Genomic DNA, 24,937 nt, shown 5'->3' on the forward strand with positions numbered 1-24,937 from the left:
ATTTTAGCTCTACTAAAGATGTGCCTGAAAAGCCGTTCGACTTAATCAAGTCGCAGGAAAAAGATGCGGAACGAATGCGTTTTATCCAAATTTGGATTACAAGCAGCTTTATAACGCAGTGACACAGCTGATTGACATTGTGCCGCAAATACACATCGGTCTACAAGGTTCGCCATTATTTTACATTACCATTATTCGAAAAGTATTATTATTACTGTGAATAGTAAAAAGTGTGTGAAAAAATATTTACTAAAATGAATATTTTAAATTTCTTATTTTTATTATTTCTTTTTTCTTATCGCGATTAAACAAGTTTTGGTCTTACGCATATAATAAGTATAACACAAACTTTTCTAGCATTCGGGAAAGCCTTGCTGCAATGTCTTGCATGCATGCTGCCGTTTCTCGATCACGACCTCATCGACAATTTACCGTACTTAACTGCCAGTACGATATCGATATTCCCTATGGAGCTCCACGAAGAAATTATGAATTATCTCTGTTTTTACATTTTACCGTTTACTATACGTGAGTTCTTTCATTACACACATTTGTATCAAGTATTATTTGAACTTACTGTACGACAAGCAAATTTATCTCTCCTTCTAACAATAAGAGAAAGAGACGAAGTGAGAGTAAAAAGAAAATTTTATTATTTTATCAATAAGCATTTCTGTTGAACGAGAAATTGAATCGCCGACTAGAAAAACAGGTTGACAAAATGTAGAATAATGCATATTTTATATTTTAGTATTAATACACCAGTTTCGAAATTATTAATTTAATTAGATTTAACAGCTTTATTCCTATAATATATTATTCAGCTTAAGTAGCTCGTAGTTGTAGTTACATTATCAATTTTCAATTTAATCATTGAAAGGTAGTGATAGAATCCATTCGTTTTATATTTTATGTGTTTTAACTTTTAGAGAGGCAGGACGAAATTGGAAATGAAAGTGCAGCTAGTCAATCAGTCGCTGCTATTATAATGACAGTCTTTCAATATTCCAATAATGCAGGTATTTTACGTGTGTGTGTGAATGTATTGCATTTTATTTTATATGTACATATATTATTGAAGTAAAAATATATTAAGATTTATAAATGTATTATTTAACAAAACTATCGCACACGCAAATTACACACACACTTTTACGAATCTTTTTGTTTAAAATAAAATTGTCTAATTTTATTCGTGCACAATAATATCTCGGAAGATAACATAATCGAAAATAGGAAATTATCACATTACAGAATTAAGAAAATAATGCAAAAATCTTCGCGATATATTATAGCATTCAAATTAAATAAAGTCGATTGTCACCAAAATTCTTATAAAAATAATAATAAATAAAAGGACTTTTTTCAGCGCATCACTGTCAGTTGGTGGAGTGTCTGATGGCCTTAAAACCGGGTGTTGTAAAGGATATACTTTGCGTTATCGCTTACGGTACTGCACCAGCGAGAGCATCAGCTGCAAAGTTGCTCTTTTACTATTGGCCGTCGTTTAATCCAAATCTATTCGATCGTCGTGCAGTGCTGGTAAAATTTGCCAGTGAGTGTTAAATAGCCGAGATTATTACTCAAACTTCTTGATAATATTTAGTTAGGCGTATGTGTTTTATCCATAAAGGATGCATGTTTAAAGATAGATTATTATTATATACAGGGTGTTTCCTAAGTAAGTAGACAAACTTAAGGAGGCTATTCCTTGGCTTATTTTAAGAAGAAAAGGTCATATAAACATATGTCCTAAACTGCTTTGTTTTCCAAAAAAGTACATCACTGTTTTCGTTCACTTTTCGGATAGCGTGCTTTTGCAGTACGAGTCAACAGCGGTGGGGATGGAGTGGGGATGGTCTCGCGGCGCCGCAAGTGAACACTCGTCTCAGACTGCGCCGCGCGGCCCGCTCCATCCCCACCGCTGTTGACTCGTACTGCAAAAGCACGCTATCCGGCATCACCGCTATCACGTTATCTTCGACGCAAACTTTATTAGTTCCTATTAAGTTTAGTAATTTTATTAATTATGGTAAATTACACAAACGCCGAAATGGCAGATATGCATTTCGTATACGGTCTTGCTAATGGAAACGCTCGTCAAGCAAGACGTATTTACAATGACAGATACTTTTTTTTGGAAAACAAAGCAGTTTAGGACATATTGTTTATATGACCTTTTCTTCTTAAAATAAGCCAAGGAATATCCTCCTTAAGTTTGTCTACTTACTTAGGAAACACCCTGTATATTTAAATGGAGAATATGTTTTAAAATAGAGACTATTACGTTGCAGATGATCTTATACCATTTGTGTGTCAGCGGGATAATTGCCCGAATGCTGGCAACGCCGAAGCCGGTAAGGTTTGCTACGATCATCGTATTTCCATCACTTTCGCTGTCGAATCTCCACCCCCTCTCTACCTTTGTATCGAGTGCGCGAACGAGATTTGTCGGGAGTATCCGAAACAGAAGTTCAACGACATTCTCCGTCCGATGCAACCGGTGTCCATGGTTTGCGAAAGTAAGGTGAGCAAATCGTTGTTGAAATTTGAACAAATCCCGTCGCGCTTTCAACTGCCGCGCGTCTCGCACGAATATTTAAAATATTACTGTACCGTAACGTGAAATCCCCTTGAAATCGCGCAGAACTGCAAGGGAATAAAGGACAAACAGAAGGAACCGAAGGAACAGAAGGAAGAGGACAGATCGGCGTTCAGCATTTGCTTCTCGTCCGAGTGCACGAGCTTCAACGGAAATCATCCGATACGGTATTGCCAAGCGTGTCACAATCATCGCCACGCGAAGAAGAAAAAGTACAACGATCCCGACAAAGACAACGATGGCAGTAATCACATTTATCACACCGCACTCCCTCATATCTCGCAATTGGACTCGCAAGCGCAAACTTACATGGTTCAAGCGATCGTCAGGCAAGCATTTTACCGTTGAGACCTCTTTTCTTTTTTTTTGCGTGTAAGCTTAAGGGGATCCTGGAGTCGTCGGTATTACCGGCGGAATTGGTCGATCTTACTGTACTAATTACTCTTTAATGATTGTATAGAATGAAAAATCCTTCTCCACGATTAAAGTATACAAAGAAATATACCGAGCGAAACTCGACTTTATGTTAAAAACGACAAAAAAATTTACAGTTTTATTATCGGCTTATTGTAACGTCACCTCGTACATTAATGTTCTTAATATAAATGTTTTGCAGTTTGTGTGGCCAAAATTCGATAATCGCAAGGACGGAACAAAATGAAAGAATATGGGGAAGCTTTTAGAAATGAGTTTAGAAGTCTAGTGTAAAAGTAATTAGTGCAGAAAGATTCGTGATCATTTCGTGCCTACGTATGCCTGTGAAATCGTGGCTGAATAAAAAATTGTGATTTTTTTTCCGTTTGGAAAGTTAAGTCCTGCTTTTCACATTACATTATTGTGTACTTTCATCGTGGAAAAGGATTTTTCATTCTGTGAATTCAATAAAAAGAAAATGCAGGAAAATCACCGATTCCGCCGGTAATTCAGACGCCGCGACGGAGTTCACTGGCCACTCCAGGATCCCCTTAAGGGGGGAGCCTGCTTTAGAACGCTGAAAATAAGGTATATTTTACGAATTGTTTTTGGAGAAACTATACAGCGGATCATTATAAAACTTTGATGCATTTATTAGTACATGTTTGAAGATAAAAAAAATTATTTTTGATTTGAATATATCGCTTGTAGAGGTCGTCCTGGAGAAATCTTAGTGCAGCCGCGTCGCCGGCATTGCAAATTGGTGAGCATTCTCCTGCCTCCAAATTTCGTCTAAACTGAAAAATTGAAATATGTTCTCGTTATTTATGAATGCCCATCGTCGATGAACCAAAGAGAGAAGAAAAAAGTTGAAAAGTGCCAAAATGGTGGAGCTTAGAACACAAAAGTACGATTTTTAGGCAAAGTTTTTGAAATTTTTCATGCAAAAATAATTGTTTAACTTAATGTTTTTATGAATATTAAAGGTTCATCGACGATGGGAATTTATAAATAACGAGAAAATATTTCAATTTTTCAGTTTGGATGAAATTTGGAGGCAGGAGAATGCTCACCAATTTACAATGCCTCCAGGACGACCTCTACAGGCGATATATTTAAATAAAAAAATAATTTTTTTTATCTTTAAACATGTACTAATAAATGCATCAAAGTTTTATGCATTTATTAGTATATGTTTAAAGATAAAAAAAATTATTTTTTGATTTGAATATATCGCTTGTAGAGGTCGTCCTGGAGAAATCTTAGTGCAGCCGCGTCGCCGGCATTGCAAATTGGTGAGCATTCTCCTGCCTCCAAATTTCGTCTAAACTGAAAAATTGAAATATGTTCTCGTTATTTATGAATGCCCATCGTCGATGAACCAAAGAGAGAAGAAAAAAGTTGAAAAGTGCCAGAATGGTGGAGCTTAGAACACAAAAGTACGATTTTTAGGCAAAGTTGTTGAACTTTTTCATGCAAAAATAATTGTTTAACTTAATGTTTTTGTGAATATTAAAGGTTCATCGACGATGGGAATTCATAAATAACGAGAAAATATTTCAATTTTTCAGTTTGGATGAAATTTGGAGGCAGGAGAATGCTCACCAATTTACAATGCCTCCAGGACGACCTCTACAGGCGATATATTCAAATAAAAAAATAATTTTTTTATCTTTAAACATGTACTAATAAAGGCATCAGAGTTTTATAATGATCCGCTGTATAGTTTCTCCAAAAAAAAATTCGTAAAATTATACCTTATTTTCAACGTTCTAAAGCAGGTTCCCCCCTTAACGATTCAACACAAATCTTTGTACTTTACAGTTTGCTCCGAGAGGCCGAACCGATAAGTATCGATAGTAATCGGGACATGATGGAAAGTACGAGCAGTACTAACAAGAGTGTAGGATATCCAGGGAGTAGCGGTGGCGGCGGGTTTGGTAGCGCGTTCGGTGGTCACTACGACCCGATGAGCCTGGAGGAACGACAGCTCCTCGGCAGATACGGCGTGTGGCTGCTCGTGGGACTTTGTACCCCGAACAAGGATACCCCGGTTGAAATACTGGGCCGTTTGTTGTCAATGTTATTTCATTGGTTTCATGTCACTGCCTACTGTTTCGATGGTATTGAAAAAAGACTTATACACCTTATCTTTTCTGTTGGTAATTTAACACTTTGCATATATACACTTTACTCAAGTAGACGTAGCCAGACGTAGCGTCGTAGCGTGGTCGGCTAAATATGCGCGATGTACAAGGTATTAAGTGTGTCTCTGTTCATGCCACAACATGACATACGTTTGGCCCTCATTATTGTTCGAGGAAAGATCTCTCACCAAGAGTCATTATTATATATGTTGATGTATAAAATGTTATTATTCCGAAAAAATTAGGCCGGGTACGCCTAGATATTTAGCCGAATTTAATCTATTTTCTATAAATTTAACGTATATAAGAAAGTATTTATACCTGAGAATAAATTCGCTATTAAGAAATGCACGCAATATATCGAGAATACTTGCACACTCGACACATCGATCTATTTTCCACGTGATATATATGATTGAAGATATATATATCCACACAGCACACACACAACATTTATATTTATTAGGTCGGTACACGAGTCATCTTGTCGACTATTGCGATTTTTCTTTATCCAAATGAAACAATCGATATAGCAATCAAAGTACTTTCCATCGTTTTCTACGACTTTTTCTCATCTGTTCGGCAACATGCAAATACCACAAGGTGACTCCTTGAGTCATCGTTTGAGAATTCATTTATCGATCCATCGACAAGAAATTTATGCATCGACCTAACAAATAACCCGCAAAGGGATTGCTTCGCATTGTTGCTTAATTTTAAAAAAAACGTAGAAAATCGGAGAAACGATAAATGAAGGATGTCGACGCATTTATCGTATCTCGTAGATAGTCAGATTAGTAGTTTAAATCATATTTGCATCCTCCTATTGATTTTAATATTTCTTTAGTTTGCCATTATCCAGCTTCTCAAGCGATCGAAAACTATTTCAGGCCAAGCGGAAAGCGCGCTCGAGAAGCTGAAAACGGAGTATGTTTGTACCTGGCTTTCGGAAGTTATGAAAACTCATTACGAAGTATTCATTTCCTGCCTTCTGCCGCATCCTATGGACTATGTCAGAGTTGGAGGTCATTGGTAAGGATTTACTCTGCGTTCTATGAACTAAAGTTTACTGAAATTACGTAATGTGGATTGAGCATAAATGTATAATCTTGAGACTAATTAATTAAATTATACGCACAAAAATTTTTAATTGCAAATTAAATGTAGAAAAGGCAGGGTAATTATGTACTTTAACGGACCCAGCCCCGATGACCTTGACCTTGACATATGTTGTCAAGGTCACCCTCCTCAGTGACCTTGAAGAAGTTTTAGCCGTCGCTCGTTGTTTGTTAAAAAGTTATTAACAAAAGAAGTTTAATAATTTTGCACGAATTTTCAGCTGTCCACGCGAAGCAAGGACTTGAGTTTGACATATATTACAAAGGTCACCTTCCCGAATAACCCGCACTAGGTTTTAGTCGTCGATCGTTGTTTATGAAAAAGTTACTAACAAAAGACATTTCGAAAATATAGTAGTTATTTTGAAAGAACATTGAATATTGAAAGATATAAACGACGAATATGTATATGAACGAAGAAAGGAAAGTCATTTAAAGCAGCGAATTGTTGATATATAGAATAGTTTCTTTTAATATAAGTACAAAGTAGTCTTCACTTTAACCAAAAGCACAAACAGTTAAATACAAAGCATTCTCTGCTTTAACTTGACCTAACCTAACCTAACCTGGTTAGGTTATATTTTCGAAACTGGAGCCCGGAACATTACGCTCGTTTTCAGCCGCTTCGTGGGAGGGCAAAGCATAAAGTGCTTGTCACATATACGTTACATGTATTTTAGTCAAATATATTACAGATTGTGAAGATCCTTACGTTTACAATTCTACTTCCCGTACGTCTTGTCTACTATGATCTTCATTATGCGACAGATATAATGATAAAATACGAAATAAATGAGTGTACCTAATGCAACCGCTACAAAGACCATGCCACCACAAGTGAGCAACCAAGATCCCACAATCTTGTCATACTTGTTACTCTCTTTCGAGGCATAACTACGAGTTCTGATATTTACTTCTTTAAGTGGCCTCTGTTGATTGTTAAATTAACGTCATCACTCAATTCTTGTTAAATGCATACTAGCTGTCGTAAGACTCGACAAAAATTCATTACCTTCGACAGGAGTGAACATTCCTTCAGTGAAGCGTTGTTACACCGTAACAACGTCGTGCCATCGATCTTCGTATTTGTGTAAAATAGTTGTCGGCTGAGTATGCACCTCGTAACATTACATGCTCCTGATATTTTCGCGTGATATCTTGCGATATTCAACATATTGCAATTGGAATAAATGAATGGCGCGACTCGATCATTAAAGTGCAGTCCACGCGGCTAAACCTCTCGAGATACCTCTCGAGTCTCGAGTCAAGATGTGAACTATATAGGCTTCGGTTCACTTAGCGCTACAAATGCTTCAAAACATTTTCCCTCTTTTGTAAATCAGGCTTTACCTAGATTTGCTCCGTCTTCCGTCCGTCATTTTCAATCACTGACCAAGTTTACACGGCAACGTTACTCGGGTTTAAGGGGATGCTGGAGTTGCTAGTGAACTATTTTTTCACTATAGCGATGGTAATTGCAGTTTCGAAAATTCTCTTTATTGCTTGTGCAGAATAAAAAATCCTTTTCCACAAATAAAAATTGTATTGAAATCAAAATTGTGATTTTTTTCCATTTGGAAAGTTAAGTCCTATTTTCCACACTACATTATTGTGTGTACTTTCATCGTGGAAAAGGATTTTTCATTCTGTGAATTCAATAAAAAGATATATTTCTTGAAAAATGCAGGAAAATCACCGATTCCGCCGGTAATACAGACGACTCCAGGATTGCCTTAAATTAAGGGGAAGCTGGAGGTGCTAGTGAACTATTTTTTCACTATAGCGATGGTAATTGCAGTTTCAAAAATTCTTTATTGCTTGTGCAGAATAAAAAATCCTTTTCCACAAATAAAATTTGTATTGAAATCAAAATTGTGATTTTTTTCCATTTGGAAAGTTAAGTCCTATTTTCCACACTACATTATTGTGTGTACTTTCATCGTGGAAAAGGATTTTTCATTCTGTGAATTCAATAAAAAGATATATTTCTTGAAAATGCAGGAAAATCACCGATTCCGCCGGTAATACAGACGACTCCAGGATTGCCTTAAATTAAGGGGAAGCTGGAGGTGCTAGTGAACTATTTTTTCACTATAGCGATGGTAATTGCAGTTTCAAAAATTCTTTATTGCTTGTGCAGAATAAAAAATCCTTTTCCACAAATGAAAATTGTGTTGAAATCAAAATTGTGATTTTTTTTCCATTTGGAAAATTAAGTCCTATTTTCCACACTACATTATTGTGTGTACTTTCATCGTGGAAAAGGATTTTTCATTCTGTGAATTCAATAAAAAGATATATTTCTTGAAAAATGCAGGAAAATCACCGATTCCGCCGGTAATACAGACGACTCCAGGATTGCCTTAAATTAAGGGGAAGCTGGAGGTGCTAGTGAACTATTTTTTCACTATAGCGATGGTAATTGCAGTTTCAAAAATTCTTTATTGCTTGTGCAGAATAAAAAATCCTTTTCCACAAATAAAATTGTATTGAAATCAAAATTGTGATTTTTTTTCCATTTGGAAAGTTAAGTCCTATTTTCCACACTACATTATTGTGTGTACTTTCATCGTGGAAAAGGATTTTTCATTCTGTGAATTCAATAAAAAGATATATTTCTTGAGAAATGCAGGAAAATCACCGATTCCGCCGGTAATACAGACGACTCCAGGATTGCCTTAAATTAAGGGGAAGCTGGAGGTGCTAGTGAACTATTTTTTCACTATAGCGATGGTAATTGCAGTTTCAAAAATTCTTTATTGCTTGTGCAGAATAAAAAATCCTTTTCCACAAATGAAAATTGTGTTGAAATCAAAATTGTGATTTTTTTTCCATTTGGAAAATTAAGTCCTATTTTCCACACTACATTATTGTGTGTACTTTCATCGTGGAAAAGGATTTTTCATTCTGTGAATTCAATAAAAAGATATATTTCTTGAAAAATGCAGGAAAATCACCGATTCCGCCGGTAATACAGACGACTCCAGGATTGCCTTAAATTAAGGGGAAGCTGGAGGTGCTAGTGAACTATTTTTTCACTATAGCGATGGTAATTGCAGTTTCAAAAATTCTTTATTGCTTGTGCAGAATAAAAAATCCTTTTCCACAAATGAAAATTGTGTTGAAATCAAAATTGTGATTTTTTTTCCATTTGGAAAATTAAGTCCTATTTTCCACACTACATTATTGTGTGTACTTTCATCGTGGAAAAGGATTTTTCATTCTGTGAATTCAATAAAAAGATATATTTCTTGAAAAATGCAGGAAAATCACCGATTCCGCCGGTAATACAAACGACTCCAGGATTGCCTTAAATTAAGGGGAAGCTGGAGGTGCTAGTGAACTATTTTTTCACTATAGCGATGGTAATTGCAGTTTCAAAATTCTTTATTGCTTGTGCAGAATAAAAAATCCTTTTCCACAAATAAAATTGTATTGAAATCAAAATTGTGATTTTTTTCCATTTGGAAAATTAAGTCCTATTTTCCACACTACATTATTGTGTGTACTTTCATCGTGGAAAAGGATTTTTCATTCTGTGAATTCAATAAAGATATATTTCTTGAAAAATGCAGGAAAATCACCGATTTCGCCGGTAATACAGACGACTCCAGGATTGCCTTAAATTAAGGGGAAGCTGGAGTTGCTAGTGAACTATTTTTTCACTATAGCGATGGTAATTGCAGTTTCGAAAATTCTCTTTATTGCCTGTGCAGAATAAAAAATCCTTTTCCACAAATAAAAATTGTATTGAAATCAAATTGTGATTTTTTTCCATTTGGAAAGTTAAGTCCTATTTTCCACACTACATTATTGTGTGTACTTTCATCGTGGAAAAGGACTTTTCATTCTGTGAATTCAATAAAAAGATATATTTCTTGAAAAATGCAGGAAAATCACCGATTCCGCCGGTAATACAGACGACTCCAGGATTGCCTTAAATTAAGGGGAAGCTGGAGGTGCTAGTGAACTATTTTTTCACTATAGCGATGGTAATTGCAGTTTCGAAAATTCTCTTTATTGCCTGTGCAGAATAAAAAATCCTTTTCCACAAATAAAAATTGTATTGAAATCAAATTGTGATTTTTTTCCATTTGGAAAGTTAAGTCCTATTTTCCACACTACATTATTGTGTGTACTTTCATCGTGGAAAAGGATTTTTCATTCTGTGAATTCAATAAAAAGATATATTTCTTGAAAAATGCAGGAAAATCACCGATTTCGCCGGTAATACAGACGACTCCAGGATCGCCTTAAATTAAGGGGAAGCTGGAGTTGCTAGTGAACTATTTTTTCACTATAGCGATGGTAATTGCAGTTTCGAAAATTCTCTTTATTGCCTGTGCAGAATAAAAAATCCTTTTCCACAAATAAAAATTGTATTGAAATCAAATTGTGATTTTTTTCCATTTGGAAAGTTAAGTCCTATTTTCCACACTACATTATTGTGTGTACTTTCATCGTGGAAAAGGACTTTTCATTCTGTGAATTCAATAAAAAGATATATTTCTTGAAAAATGCAGGAAAATCACCGATTCCGCCGGTAATACAGACGACTTCAGGATTGCCTTAAATTAAGGGGAAGCTGGAGGTGCTAGTGAACTATTTTTTCACTATAGCGATGGTAATTGCAGTTTCGAAAATTCTCTTTATTGCTTGTGCAGAATAAAAAATCCTTTTCCACAAATAAAAATTGTATTGAAATCAAAATTGTGATTTTTTTCCATTTGAAAAGTTAAGTCCTATTTTCCACACTACATTATTGTGTGTACTTTCATCGTGGAAAAGGATTTTTCATTCTGTGAATTCAATAAAAAGATATATTTCTTGAAAAATGCAGGAAAATCACCGATTCCGCCGGTAATACAGACGACTCCAGGATCACTTTAAATTAAGGGGAAGCTGGAGTTGCTAGTGAACTATTTTTTCACTATAGCGATGGTAATTGCAGTTTCGAAAATTCTCTTTATTGCTTGTGCAGAATAAAAAATCCTTTTCCACAAATGAAGTATAGATAGAAAGAAAGTCCGCTCTACAGGACTTTATACTCAAAATGGAAAAAAGTTAAAAACTTGCATTTGTCTTTTCTAACTTTTTTCCATTTTGAATATAAAGTCCTGTAGAGCGGGCTTTCTTTCTGTCTATACTTCATTTGTGGAAAAGGATTTTTTATTCTGCACAAGCAATAAAGAAAATTTTCGAAACTGCAATTACCATCGCTATAGTGAAAAAATAGTTCACTAGCAACTCCAGCATCCCCTTAATAACATCCGTAGTTCTAAAACTGTCCAATTACAACTATTCTCCTGAAGAATGGAATGACTGTGATTGGCCAACCTTATAACTACGGATGTTATTAAACCCGATTAACGTTGCCGTGTAATGGCACTCACTGTGTTTACATTTGCTGTCAATTTCTTCCTGGTTTTGGCATAAAAATACATAAGTACATATGGACACTGTCAACTTGCAATTAGGCAAGAGGAGGAGTCTTGAGATTGGACGCAGAGAGGAATTACAGGCACGATTTCGACTGGATTCCAATTCTGCCGAATTTTTTATTATCTGATGGAGTTGCGTCCTTTCGATGGTCGTTGCAAGCGCTGAACATCTACAGTTCACGTCAACATCAGAGGACTTGATTACATGTATCGGTACAACTTGCGAATTGCATGCTTTGACATAGACAACAGTTGCGACGATGGGTTATTGCATCGTAAGTGGTTGCAGCAATCGCAGTAGTAACAAGAGGAAAAATTGGGAACAGTTGGAGAAAGAAAATAATCATAACAAATTTTCTTTTCACCTGTAAGTGAAATATGCAATATAAATTTCGAGGTTATGCAAACTTTGCGTGTTTTTTTTTTAATTTGTTAAATAATAAATATTTTCTTACCCCAAGCGCGTAAATTTTTCAGATTTCCCAAAGATCCTGACAAATGTAACAAGTGGCTGGAAGCGTTAGGCTTGAAAAATTGGTACCCTTGTAAAACAGCGGCAGTTTGCTCCGCACATTTCAAAGAAGAAGATTACGAGCCAAATCTTGCGTTAAAAAGATTGAAGAAAGATGCTGTTCCATATGTACGTACACATCTGAAATAATACCAATTAGTATATTTGTTTACTATAATATACAGGGTGTTTCCTAAGTAAGTAGACAAACTTAAGGAGGATATTCCTTGGCTTATTTTAAGAAGAAAAGGTCATATAAACATATGTCCTAAACTGCTTTGTTTTCCAAAAAAATGTACATCACTATTTTCGTTCACTTTTCGTTTATTATAGAACAGTTTGTGTTATTGCAAATGAAACAAATGAAAAACAATAGTAACCAAAAAGAAAAATTATAACGAAAAAGAAAATAGTAACTAAAAAGAAAAATAATAACATCACAGTAACTGCTGAAAATGTCCACCTGCAGCCATGATACACGCCTCAACTCTCCTTTCCATTGATTGACGTACACGCTCAAAAATACCTGGAGTGTTACGTATTCTTTCACATCCATCTATTATGCGATTTCTGAGACCTTCTTCATTTTGAATAGGTGTAGCGTAAACTAAAGATTTAAGCTGTTCCCATAGAAAAAAATCTACTGGATTTAAGTCTGCTATCCGAAAAGTGAACAGTGATGTACTTTTTTTGGAAAACAAAGCAGTTTAGGACATATGTTTATATGACCTTTTCTTCTTAAAATAAGCCAAGGAATATCCTCCTTAAGTTTGTCTACTTACTTAGGAAACACCCTGTATATATATAATAAATAACATTTTTGCTTTTTAGTTGCCTACAAAGGAAGCTTTAGGAAAAACAGAAAGTATCATACAGCATAAAGCTCCTATTGAAAAAAGCTTGGCAACTGTCAAAGTTGGTGAGTACAAGATACTTTATTGTTACTATAAACTCTCTAAAAAATTGTGCTTTGTTACTGCATTATACGCTGATGAAATATCTGATGACAACTATTATTTGTAGGAACTGGCAACAAGGAAATCTTGATCTCAACGGATGAAATCGCAAATACTCACGATATCACGTTACAAAATGCCTCTAACACGGTGCACCGGCCGACAAGTATTCTTCCCGAAAGAATATCCAATTCTTCTAGCAACGCTCCATTAGAAAAAACTTACATGAAAGATCTGCAATTGTTGAGAAGAAAATTGTACGACACAACGTACAGTGAGAGGAAAGCTAAGAAAGAAGTTTATAGGTTAAGAATAACTTTAAAGGAATTAAAGAAGCGTGACTTAATCCCAATGAATAATTGTGACTTTCTACAGCTTTTGAGCGACTGCATAAAAGAATTGCTGAAATGTGAGCTGAGAAAGCACAAATGCTTACCGGTATACTTGAAGATCAATTGAAGAACAAGATGTACCCATTTATTCTTTTCTATCGTATACAGACGCACAGTCGTAAGCATTTTTACTGCGTCATGTATTCATATATCAGTTTTGATTACTATATTCAGTACAAACGTACCAGGAAATAATTTGTAATTTCTAAGTAACGTAGAGTTTTTTTTATGCAAGAAGCAATTATCAATATTTTCCATGCGCATATTCTTTTTCAAATTCGACCTTACAATTTTCTGAAAGCTCCAAAAATCAAGAGCTATCTCCTAGAATCAAAATATAATTCACAGAGTCATAGGTTGATGCTGTAGGTACACGATAATAATCCTTGTGCTTATTTGCGCAGGAAGGGAACCCATCCCTTGACACAAGCTCCTCTTTCATGCATTAACAAAAAAATCAAACTCTTGACAATTAAATTTTCTAAGGTTAAAAATTATTTAATTGTAAAATTTTGTAAATGTTATAAACTTGTAAAAATTGTATATTAATTAATATTCTTAAAATATATAAACAAAATAATTCAGGCAGGTAGAAATTATTTGATGTGAACCCTCGTTGGCATATTGATGAACCACCAGTTGAACACACTGGTTCATACCCATACAGCACGAAAAGATTTCAGAAATATTTCAGAAGTATTTCATCTGACAGATGAAAGCATCTCATAAATATTGCAAAATGTTTCTGCAACAGTTATGAGACAACTCCGGAATAGCAAAATGTCCGCGACACTTGCATTCAAAACCTTATAGAAAGGTTGCCGAAAGGCATAGATCAATCTGCAACCTTTCTGAAATATTGCCGAAAGATTATTAAAATAGCTGAAATCTTTTTGATATGTTACTGAAGGTTAATTGAAATAATTTTGAAACTTTCCTATGATGTTGCACACAAATTACAAAGCTCTTATTCAAATCAATTGAAAATACTTCAGAAATTATATTTAAATTTATTATACGAGTATCAGAAGATTGCAAATACTAAAAAGTTATAATCAAAATTATATATAAAATGTATTTATTATTTTTATTGTACGTTTTTATTTAATATTTGCAATCTAATTAATATAATAAATATGCTTAATGAAAAAAATACATAATATATATAAGATGTATATAGATATGCACATACATAGCTAAACCAAGTATTCACCAAGTTTCCCTTTAAAAAGCGTGAATTGTTGGCACGTTGACAAAGAGCCATTCTTATATTATATATTTCCCTTTTTCTTCCTCCAAATGGTTGATTAAAAGGAAAGAATTATATAGATGTATAATTCTCTGTTCAACCAACGCTTATATTTGAAAGAAAAAAAGGATACGTGAAGATAATGCATTTTTTTGTCAACCGGTTAGCTTCACTAAAGATCGAATACTTGGTCTAGGTATATATATATATATATATATAATTTTACTTTTTACAATATTCACATTTTTTCAAATTTATTGCACGTGGTAGGTTTTAGAAACATTTCTGTTGCAACATTTCGTATGACATATTGCGGAATCCTTTGAGAAATGTTGCATATGAAATGTGAAATCTTGAAATGATTTTAAAACCTTCTTGAAAGCTTTCTGTATTAATCGGTGCTGTATGGGAAAGAATTATATAGATATATAATTCTCTGTTCAACCAACGCTTATATTTGAAAGAAGAAAAGGATACGTGAAGATAATGCATTTTTTGTCAACCGGTTAGCTTCACTAAAGATCGAATACTTGGTCTAGGTATATATATATAATTTTACTTTTTACAATATTCACATTTTTTCAAATTTATTGCACGTGGTAGGTTTTAGAAACATTTCTGTTGCAACATTTCGTATGACATATTGCGGAATCCTTTGAGAAATGTTGCATATGAAATGTGAAATCTTGAAATGATTTTAAAACTTCCTGAAAGCTTTCTGTATTAATCGGTGCTGTATGGGAAAGAATTATATAGATGTATAATTCTCTGTTCAACCAACGCTTATATTTGAAAGAAAAAAAGGATACGTGAAGATAATGCATTTTTTTGTCAACCGGTTAGCTTCACTAAAGATCGAATACTTGGTCTAGGTATATATATATAATTTTACTTTTTACAATATTCACATTTTTTCAAATTTATTGCACGTGGTAGGTTTTAGAAACATTTCTGTTGCAACATTTCGTATGACATATTGCGGAATCCTTTGAGAAATGTTGCATATGAAATGTGAAATCTTGAAATGATTTTAAAACCTTCTTGAAAGCTTTCTGTATTAATCGGTGCTGTATGGGAAAGAATTATATAGATATATAATTCTCTGTTCAACCAACGCTTATATTTGAAAGAAAAAAAGGATACGTGAAGATAATGCATTTTTTGGTCAACCGGTTAGCTTCACTAAAGATCGAATACTTGGTCTAGGTATATATATATAATTTTACTTTTTACAATATTCACATTTTTTCAAATTTATTGCACGTGGTAGGTTTTAGAAACATTTCTGTTGCAACATTTCGTATGACATATTGCGGAATCCTTTGAGAAATGTTGCATATGAAATGTGAAATCTTGAAATGATTTTAAAACTTCCTGAAAGCTTTCTGTATTAATCGGTGCTGTATGGGAAAGAATTATATAGATGTATAATTCTCTGTTCAACCAACGCTTATATTTGAAAGAAAAAAAGGATACGTGAAGATAATGCATTTTTTTGTCAACCGGTTAGCTTCACTAAAGATCGAATACTTGGTCTAGGTATATATATATAATTTTACTTTTTACAATATTCACATTTTTTCAAATTTATTGCACGTGGTAGGTTTTAGAAACATTTCTGTTGCAACATTTCGTATGACATATTGCGGAATCCTTTGAGAAATGTTGCATATGAAATGTGAAATCTTGAAATGATTTTAAAACCTTCCTGAAAGCTTTCTGTATTAATCGGTGCTGTATGGGTATGTACGGTCCTTAGCGAAGCCGAGTGTATCCGATGCGAAGGTCGAGATTAGCCGAGGTGTCTGTACTGCTCCAGCGCACACGTCGGACACTTTCCGTAAAAATCTTAACGTGTGTGTTCCTTGATATTTCCATGTCGATGAGTTCTAGACGCGTATATGTCGTAGATTGTATATTTGTGTGAATCGTGCCGCGGCATTTACTCTTTTTCGCACGACCAGGAATAAGGAATGTTTAGGTTATGGCTTCGTCGCCGGATATTAAATTAAAAGAGAGATTAGATGCTAGTTTCAAAGACACCGCAGCTCTGAGCGCGTTATGGAGAAATATCGCTTTCGGTACGTCGTTTACATACAGTTGTTATAAACATTTTTAATTCGAAACATACGTCGTTCACGTGCTCCACGATATTAAGAAATCATAACTTATTAAGTTATTTTTAATTCGAAACACGTCGTCCACGTGTTCCACGATATTAAGAAATAATTGATTAAATTAAATAATGAGAGATTAAGTTTTTCTTTTTTATTCAAATAATACTCCTTATCACCAGTGAATCAATATATATAGAAATTTATTTATTCGACCACAAACTGGTTATACAATGATGACAAATCACGCAACGTTTCGACCCAACTATTTCGGTCCTTCTCAAGCGTGAAAAACCCCCAAACTTTAGTTTTACATAAAAGTCGCTTTCTAAAAGGAAAATAAAAAATGAATATTAAACTTATAAATGATACCATTAAATACAGTGTCCAAGTGTAATAAACTTACTGGCAGAAAACAACTTTACAAACACTCAGATTAACAAGAGAACGTGTCACACACCACAGCAGATGAAACACAAATGAGAGAGAGAAGCCAGTCAACAAGCAAAACAAAGTCAAATCTCGAAAACAGTCATCAAACACATTTAAAAATAGAGTCATATATACAAGGAAGATTATTGTCTTTTTGAACATTAATAGAATTGTCATTACATTTGATAAAACACATTTCCGCGATCTCTCTCTTCCTGCGATTACTTGCCTGATGTAAAACTTTAGTATTACACCAATCAAAATTATGGTTATGACACAGTCTATGATTGCTAACCACCGACTGGCAGCTAACATTCTTCTTGATATCACAAATATGTTTCTTTTTTATATTTACTTTATGTTATTTTAATAAAGACAGTTTTTTTCTTTGATTACGTTACTCCATATCTCATGTGCATATAACTTTTAATTCATCTCTCGTACAGTGTTTCTTGATTTAATGAGTATATCAAAACTCACTAATATGTATTAATTAGTGTTAATTAAAAAACTCTAGGATTATGTTGTAGCGACTACTGAAAGATTTTGTTTCAGACATAGAATCAGGTTCTATGAAGTTCTTGACGGTTGTGGAGACTCTAGGCTCCTACATCACAGACCAAGATAATGTCACAAGAGGAAAAGGAATTACAGTCCTCTCTTCTGTCCTGTCGCAGTTGTCGCAAGACTATCTCACCGAATTAGAATTACAGTACATCGTAGCATTTTATTGTGACAGAATGAAGGATCATCATAGCATAATACCACCAGTGTTAAATGGTGTTCTAGCGATTGTAAGCATATTTATTTTTAAATATTTTTCACATTGTTTTCTGCCTAATTCTTACTTGCGTATTTTCTTCCAGGCAAATATGACTCGTTTACCTCAAAGTGCACCGTCGTCCCTGTTAAGAGCGATATTTGAAAATGTTCAGTGCCAATCTCAGCTGTTCGCGGAACGTCAGACTGTATACTTAATATTTAAAAGTTTCGTCGAAAACAAGTTAGACTATCTGAAATCTATGGGGCCAGATTTAGTTTATGGTATTATTAGCTCTATCGATGGCGAAAGAGATCCAAAGAACCTTATGTTATTGTTTGGTATACTGTCGCAGTTTATAAAAGAATTTCCATTGGGTCACTTAACCGAAGAGACGTTTGAAGTTTTGGCATGCTATTTCCCAGTTGATTTTAATCCTGTAATTATATTACCAATTTCTTTCCTCTATTTCATGTTCATAACATTTTTAACACGCACGCATACATGTATATATTATAAATATTTTACAAACATGTTTTGCAGACCGACACAGAAAATCTGAGTGTGACTCGGGAAGATTTGGCAGAGAGTTTGGCACCTTGCTTGTGCGCTACTCCAGAATTCGCAAATTATTGCATACCTCTCATAATCGATAAACTATATTCGACCCTCAGGGTTGCTAAGCTCGATTCCTTACATTTGTTACGCGATGGCGTTCCAACATTTGGGTCATCAAGAATGAAACAGTATTTGCCAGAATTATGGATAATTCTACAGAAAGAGATTCTGTCGGGGAGAGACGCGGAGGTAAAAGACGCTGCATTGGAAGCAATAGCGTCTCTAGTTAAAGTTTTATCGGACGACGAAGCTACCTGCAAGGATTTTATCAACAAAATAATCGCCGACATAAAATCGTCGTTGCACGATGTGCAGCTTAGTTTGTACAGGCCTGCCCAAAAATTATTGGAGACAATGGCGACGGTTAGTAAAGCGATATGCGTGCAAATTTTGCAAGCTGTCGTACCTTTGTGCATCGGACAATATTCCACTAAGATCTCATCGAACGACAAAATTGTATTGATAGATACCTTAAATAGTTTCATGGGAATATGTTCCAATCATGAATTTAGCATTCAAGGTAAGTTGGTTAGTAAAACTGGCAAAATGTGAGCGTTTTATATTTCCTACTGCATCGCTGTTTTATTATTATTATTTATTAAACTGTAACGTGTTATTAATATGTTCCACAAATGTTGCGCACTATATAAATGGATCGAAATTTAATCCAGATATTCCAGAATTAGCATGGGCGAACATACCTCAAACATATCTGGACGATTTAACGGTAGAAAACATCGAACTAAAAAGTAAAGTGTGTCTTGGTCTAACGCTGCAAAAGGCACACTTGAACGATGTACAACGCTCTGTGGTATATAACGCGATATGCAATGAGATTGAGGCAGGGCGCGATGAGATACAAGCTGTATGTCATGCAACTATTATAGATTTTGCTGCGTTACACCCTCAAGAAATATCGTTGTTAGTTGAAGAGAGATTGTTATCGAACATGGGTGAGTTGAATATCAAATATTAACTGTGCTTGATATGAACTAATTTATGACGAGAGATATATCAGGAAATGTATAGAAGGTGCAATAATATTACTGCAATGTTTCAGATGAAGCGAACATAGAATTGCTGAAGCGTAAGATAAAGGCTTTGCTAGCTATCGCAAAACTCCAGAAATTAGGATGCGCAATTCTCCGAAAAATAGTTGCGATGTTGACGAATGATACTAACGTCGAAATATGCATCACGATATTGCTCAATATTCAGAAATTGATTACTTCGAGAACATTTGATTTTAACGCGCATCAGTTTTTGTATCAGGAATGCCACGTTATCGATAAATTAACTTCGTACAAGACGGATGTCGCCGGTCACAAAATGCTGATATCTAATGTCTGCCAATTAATTGCACGAAATCTCACGATCGAGGAGCAACGCGCGATTGTAGCGAAGTACGCCGCAGCTTTGAGCACAAGGATTCGCGACACTGACGTACGCGTGGACGCAATAATGAATCTTTTAATTCCTCTGCGAAGAGATATCAACTTGAATATTAACAGGGACATGGTGGGAAATCTGTACGACCTGGCGATTAGCAGTTCTAGCGTGGACATGAATGAAGCAACGTGTAAATTCTTATCCGTTTTATTAAATAAAATGGAGGCGGCAGATCTTGACGAAATTGTACCTTATCTCGAAGACAAGCTAAGCAGCAACTTAAAAACAGATATCGCCATTGAACTGAAGCAGCATGCAGTTAGCTTTTACATTTGGATGACTAAGGCACTTATCACGAGGGGATATTGGAAGTCACAGTACTTTTTAGAAAGTGTACGTGTAACTGATGATAAATCTTTAATGCAAATTATGAATTACGATAGATAAAATTATTAATGCTTTAATTTAATTATTAATTTATTTATTTGTACAGATTACGCAGCTACTAACTCACGATGAAGTAGGTCGATTTGTAGGTGAACAGTATCAAATTTTAGTGAGCAAGCATGAAGACATTTTAACAGCAGAAAATTTCTGCACTGTAAAAATGTTTTATAAACAAAGGGTGTTCGAATATTTGTTGCAACAAAATGTTAATTTTACAAGTTCAATGAGACAGAATTATCTCATTGCCTTGGTACATTCGCTGAAACAAATGCCTGAAGAATTGTTATTTTTGCATCTGGCCAAGGTATATTTATCACTAAATTCACTAGCAATAGAAAGAATATTTCTATAACAAATAAGATTGTTATTAACATGTATTTTCTACTAGTTAGTGCCACTGTTGATCGAGTCTCTGACTCTCAGTGATGAGCACCTAGTTCTCTGGTCACTGACGTCGCTAAAACTCTTGCTCGATACCAAGCACGATATATTCTCTGACAATATACAGTGCGTCATACCAAGACTCTTGCAATTATCGACACATCGAATGATGGTAATTAACTGCGCAATATTAGACTTTGCAGTTTTGTAAATTTTAATCATCGTTCATTTTTATATGTTCCAATGTTAACAGGATGCGAGGGTTGCAGCTCTGGAGTGCCTAGCACGTTACACCAATTATTCCATTATTTTAATTAACCCGTACAAGCAAGTGGTACTGGACAAGCTGGGAATAATTATCGACGATCGTAAACGTCTAGTTCGAAAAGCTGCTGTAGATGCGAGAACGCGTTGGTTCATAGCGGGTGCATCTGGAGATGGAAAAGAATAAATGCTATTGCATCTTATGTAAACGCGTCTAACATTATTTTGACGATTTTACAAATAGTTTGCTCCTTACTTTATATATTTCGAAAAATATAAATTTTTTATTGTTGACTATTAACACGTTATAATCTATAAATTGGTGTATATATTCTTTACTTATGCGTCCACGATATGTTTTATTCATGTCGATTTTCCTACATATATACAGGGTGTTTCCTAAGTAAGTAGACAAACTTAAGGAGGATATTCCTTGGCTTATTTTAAGAAGAAAAGGTCATATAAACATATGTCCTAAACTGCTTTGTTTTCCAAAAAAAAGTACATCACTGTTTTCGTTTACTTTTCGTTTATTATAGAACAGTTTATGTTATTGCAAATGAAACAAATGAAAAACAATAGTAACCAAAAAGAAAAATTATAACGAAAAAGAAAATAGTAACTAAAAAGAAAAATAATAACATCACAGTAACTGCTGAAAATGTCCACCTGCAGCCATGATACTGCAGTGCTGTACTTTTTTTGGAAAACAAAGCAGTTTAGGACATACGTTTATATGACCTTTTCTTCTTAAAATAAGCCAAGGAATATCCTCCTTAAGTTTGTCTACTTACTTAGGAAACACCCTGTATAAAGTCCCTGATACCTTTCTTAATTAAATAAAGAATTGATTTTAGTAAATGGATTAGAATCACAGCTAGCCTAGATGTGCTCAGTGCAGCGCAAGCATGGCAGATGGTGAGAATATACGATTGTATATTATATTTTATTTATCTATTTTTATACGAATATTACTTCAAAAAAATATTTTCTCTCTCTCTCTCTTCCTTCCTATTTTTTAAAATAAATCTAAAATACAAAAAGTATTAATTAAATATAAAACATTGATAATATAAGAACGATAATGATAATGAAACGTTCTTTCATTAGCTGTATTTAAAATATATTTTATATATTTTATTTATTTTTGATAAATATATTTCTATGTGCAATATGCGCGCGTGTGTGTACACGCAGGTATGGCGAAAAATGGTGCATACAAATATGACGATGGTACAAAATACATTGGAGATTGGAATCGTAAAGGATTGAAACACGGTGCTGGTCTATTAGTACTTCCGGACGGGACACGATACGAGGGTGCATTTCAGAATGGATTATGTTCCGGCTTGGGAGTTATTATATTCCCCGACGGAGCAAAGTAAGTATTACATATAATATTATATGTATGTAGAAAAATGTTAACATTTTTTTCTCTTAGATACGAAGGAGAATTTATGCAAGGATGGTTCCATGGCCACGGCGTATTTTGGAGGGCCGACGGAATGAAATTTGAAGGGGAATTTCGTGGAGGTCGCGTTTGGGGCTTAGGTAGGCTTTAGTGTGATCCAATTGTAACTAATTATTATATCTCTTTACTTTTTTATGAATTATTTGAAATATTTTGATGAACATTTAGATAGAAATTACTTTTCCAACATACATAATTTTTTAAATTGTATTTATGATTTCCTTGACAACTGTAGGTTTAGTGACTTATGCTGATGGATCGCATGGTTTTCCAAGAAATGAAGGCTTCTTTCAAGATTGTAGATTAGTGAGGCGACGCCGTTGTCCGGATATAATACAGAAAGCGGAAAAGATTTCCATGATGGCGCGCGCTCGGTGCAGTTAAGCTGAAATAAGGGATCGTAGATGTACAGATACTAATGAACAAACAGGATGTACGTAGTTTCCATCTATATTAATCCATACTTGTAACATTGGTATTAATTTAACAGAAAGAAATAAAGGGTATTTCTGGATTAATACATCTTGAATATTAAATATATTTTATATGTTTAAATTATATAAATAATATAATATTTCTTTTTTAAACTTTAATTTTTTTATATTATCAAATATTTGTTTGTTTGTCAACTTGTCTGGTTTTATCTATAAAATTTTACTTTGCATACAATTTTTCAAGAAATTGCTACGTGACCAAAGAAATAAAAAATATAAATCTTTACAAATTATATTCATGTACGATCAAAAGCGCAGTCAATGTTTACAATGCCAGTTCCTGAAATCCAGAACGAAATGTACATAATTATGACGAGTTACGCCCCAAAGAAAAAGTTTGAGGGGGAACAGCAAGGCTAGACCACTTTCCGCTCTCAATTCGAAGGGGCGTGGCCCAGCCGGATGTTCCAGTTTTGAAGACAAAGGTGCGGCAAGCGTTCACACAAGATTGATTTTTATAAAGTTTGCATATAATGTTATTATTCTTTATGCCAATTTCATGTAATTTTAATTTTCTCCACATATTCTTTTTTTCTTTACTCTAGTTTCTTCCACCGTATTTACGTGAAAACCATCTTCAAAAATTTTGGAATATAATATATTTATAATATACAATTTTAATATACATTATTTTTAATAAAAATACACATTGAGTATATTTAAGGATATAATAAGGATTAGATTTCAATCGTCGTGTCAACTAGCAATTACTATCAGAATGCCAAAAGTGTTTTCAAACGAGGAATACACCGATATTCATTTCGTGTACGGATTCTGTGACGGAAATGCACGAGCTGCCGTACGAGAGTATCAACGTAGATTTCCTAACAGGAGAGCACCAGATAGATTTAAAGCAACGAATTACTAATTCAGTTACTGAGATGCAACCAAATTTTCAGGAATGTCGTACCGTAACAAATTCTGTACTACGTCGATGTCTAGCTTGTATCGATGCGCAAGGACAACATTTTGAAATGCGTCACTAAATCATCGCGTAGATAATTTTTATTTTTGTGAAAACATCCGTTGTTACTTATCTCATATTTCTTTTCAATATTGGTTTATAACTTTGTAATGAAGCATTTCTAAGCAAACTCGATACAAGAATTTTTTCTTATTTCCACTAGTAGAATATGCTCCCGCAATTTGTCGGTTAAAACCCGGGACACCCTGTATACAGGGTGTTTCCTCTAACTGTAGCACTTAGAATATCTCTGCTTCCTTTGATGATATGAAAAAAGTCAAAGGACGAAAATTGTTCGATTCAAAGAGACTAGTACTCTGGTAAGAAAATTATTTTTTTAATGTGACCTTTCACAAGATATCAAGGTCATGAACATTTTTTTGAACGAGATGGTATATTTTCCTTAGCGAAATGATGTAGCTTGTAAAAAAACAAATTCAACCATACAGAATATGTTGACCTTCATTTGCACGGAACATACTCAACGAATCGTTTCCTGATCGCTGGGTTGGACGTGGTGGAAGAATTTCTTGGCCGGCTCGATCACCAGATCTTACGCCTCTTGATTTTTATTTATGGGCAAGTTTAAAAAATAAAGTTTACAGTACAGAAGTAATCTCGCTTGAAGATTTAAAGCAACGAATTACTAATTCAGTTACTGAGATGCAACCAAATTTTCAGGAATGTCGTACCGTAACAAATTCTGTACTACGTCGATGTCTAGCTTGTATCGATGCGCAAGGACAACATTTTGAAATGCGTCACTAAATCAT

At 34.4% G+C, this 24,937-nt stretch overlaps 5 protein-coding genes across 7 annotated transcripts in view; 4 read left to right on the forward strand and 1 right to left on the reverse strand.

Annotated features, from left to right (window-relative positions):
• The window catches only part of LOC113563358 (protein unc-79 homolog), a 6,554-nt gene extending 239 nt beyond the window's left edge, over nucleotides 1-6,315 (forward strand). Inside the window, exons 2-9 of the mRNA XM_026974829.1 lie at nucleotides 33-167; nucleotides 358-528; nucleotides 930-1,019; nucleotides 1,370-1,555; nucleotides 2,295-2,527; nucleotides 2,648-2,931; nucleotides 4,841-5,139; nucleotides 6,054-6,315. Of these exons, the coding sequence (XP_026830630.1) occupies nucleotides 33-167; nucleotides 358-528; nucleotides 930-1,019; nucleotides 1,370-1,555; nucleotides 2,295-2,527; nucleotides 2,648-2,931; nucleotides 4,841-5,139; nucleotides 6,054-6,199 (1,544 nt within the window). The 3' untranslated portion in view covers nucleotides 6,200-6,315. The remainder of the gene's footprint in view (nucleotides 1-32; nucleotides 168-357; nucleotides 529-929; nucleotides 1,020-1,369; nucleotides 1,556-2,294; nucleotides 2,528-2,647; nucleotides 2,932-4,840; nucleotides 5,140-6,053) is intronic.
• A 608-nt stretch (nucleotides 6,316-6,923) lies between these two features.
• On the reverse strand, nucleotides 6,924-7,561 carry LOC105274809. Its single transcript, XM_026974795.1, has 2 exons — nucleotides 7,294-7,561; nucleotides 6,924-7,210 (listed from the first exon to the last, which is right to left on the reverse strand). Exons 1-2 carry the CDS (start codon nucleotides 7,453-7,455, stop codon nucleotides 7,004-7,006), a joined length of 369 nt encoding a protein of 122 aa, XP_026830596.1. The 5' UTR covers nucleotides 7,456-7,561; the 3' UTR covers nucleotides 6,924-7,003.
• A 4,063-nt stretch (nucleotides 7,562-11,624) lies between these two features.
• On the forward strand, nucleotides 11,625-14,038 carry LOC113563383 (THAP domain-containing protein 2-like). Of its 2 annotated transcripts, XM_026974913.1 has the most exons (5): nucleotides 11,625-12,089; nucleotides 12,200-12,362; nucleotides 13,065-13,152; nucleotides 13,257-13,494; nucleotides 13,565-14,038. In XM_026974913.1, the coding sequence occupies exons 1-5, from the start codon at nucleotides 11,983-11,985 to the stop codon at nucleotides 13,569-13,571; spliced, it is 603 nt and encodes a 200-aa protein (XP_026830714.1). In that variant the 5' UTR covers nucleotides 11,625-11,982; the 3' UTR covers nucleotides 13,572-14,038. The 2 variants fall into 2 exon arrangements, with proteins under 2 accessions (XP_026830714.1, XP_026830713.1); XM_026974912.1 differs by having other exon boundaries at nucleotides 11,626-12,089; nucleotides 13,257-14,038.
• Nucleotides 14,039-16,604: 2,566 nt separating this feature from the next.
• LOC105274779 (MMS19 nucleotide excision repair protein homolog) lies at nucleotides 16,605-21,571 on the forward strand. Of its 2 annotated transcripts, none has more exons than XM_026974895.1 (9): nucleotides 16,605-16,911; nucleotides 17,932-18,170; nucleotides 18,243-18,575; nucleotides 18,680-19,274; nucleotides 19,435-19,707; nucleotides 19,815-20,536; nucleotides 20,637-20,894; nucleotides 20,979-21,143; nucleotides 21,225-21,571. In XM_026974895.1, exons 1-9 carry the CDS (start codon nucleotides 16,815-16,817, stop codon nucleotides 21,420-21,422), a joined length of 2,880 nt encoding a protein of 959 aa, XP_026830696.1. In that variant the 5' UTR covers nucleotides 16,605-16,814; the 3' UTR covers nucleotides 21,423-21,571. The 2 variants fall into 2 exon arrangements, with proteins under 2 accessions (XP_026830696.1, XP_026830695.1); XM_026974894.1 differs by having other exon boundaries at nucleotides 16,606-16,911; nucleotides 19,426-19,707.
• Nucleotides 21,572-22,012: 441 nt separating this feature from the next.
• On the forward strand, nucleotides 22,013-23,226 carry LOC105274780 (MORN repeat-containing protein 4 homolog). Its single transcript, XM_011331200.1, has 4 exons — nucleotides 22,013-22,153; nucleotides 22,433-22,616; nucleotides 22,677-22,786; nucleotides 22,942-23,226. The coding sequence occupies exons 1-4, from the start codon at nucleotides 22,144-22,146 to the stop codon at nucleotides 23,088-23,090; spliced, it is 453 nt and encodes a 150-aa protein (XP_011329502.1). The 5' UTR covers nucleotides 22,013-22,143; the 3' UTR covers nucleotides 23,091-23,226.
• The last annotated feature ends 1,711 nt before the right edge of the window (nucleotides 23,227-24,937 follow it).

This window comes from Ooceraea biroi, chromosome 14 (assembly GCF_003672135.1).
Source record: "Ooceraea biroi isolate clonal line C1 chromosome 14, Obir_v5.4, whole genome shotgun sequence".
Lineage (NCBI taxonomy): Eukaryota > Metazoa > Arthropoda > Insecta > Hymenoptera > Formicidae > Ooceraea > Ooceraea biroi.

Excerpts from the sequence above, each read along its gene's own strand:
- LOC113563383 (XM_026974912.1), top strand. The coding sequence starts at position 11,983 with ATGGGTTATTGCATCGTAAGTGGTTGCAGCAATCGCAGTAGTAACAAG. Across the intron at positions 12,090-12,199 it reads AACAAATTTTCTTTTCACCT|ATTTCCCAAAGATCCTGACA; the intron begins GTAAGTGAAATA and ends TAAATTTTTCAG. Across the intron at positions 12,363-13,064 it reads AGAAAGATGCTGTTCCATAT|TTGCCTACAAAGGAAGCTTT; the intron begins GTACGTACACAT and ends TTTGCTTTTTAG.
- LOC105274809 (XM_026974795.1), bottom strand. The coding sequence starts at position 7,455 with ATGTTGAATATCGCAAGATATCACGCGAAAATATCAGGAGCATGTAAT. Across the intron at positions 7,211-7,293 it reads AATGTTCACTCCTGTCGAAG|AGGCCACTTAAAGAAGTAAA; the intron begins GTAATGAATTTT and ends AACAATCAACAG.
- LOC105274779 (XM_026974894.1), top strand. The coding sequence starts at position 16,815 with ATGGCTTCGTCGCCGGATATTAAATTAAAAGAGAGATTAGATGCTAGT. Across the intron at positions 18,576-18,679 it reads TCCCAGTTGATTTTAATCCT|ACCGACACAGAAAATCTGAG; the intron begins GTAATTATATTA and ends CATGTTTTGCAG. Across the intron at positions 20,537-20,636 it reads CACAGTACTTTTTAGAAAGT|ATTACGCAGCTACTAACTCA; the intron begins GTACGTGTAACT and ends TTATTTGTACAG.
- LOC105274780 (XM_011331200.1), top strand. Across the intron at positions 22,617-22,676 it reads ATATTCCCCGACGGAGCAAA|ATACGAAGGAGAATTTATGC; the intron begins GTAAGTATTACA and ends TTTTTCTCTTAG. Across the intron at positions 22,787-22,941 it reads AGGTCGCGTTTGGGGCTTAG|GTTTAGTGACTTATGCTGAT; the intron begins GTAGGCTTTAGT and ends TGACAACTGTAG.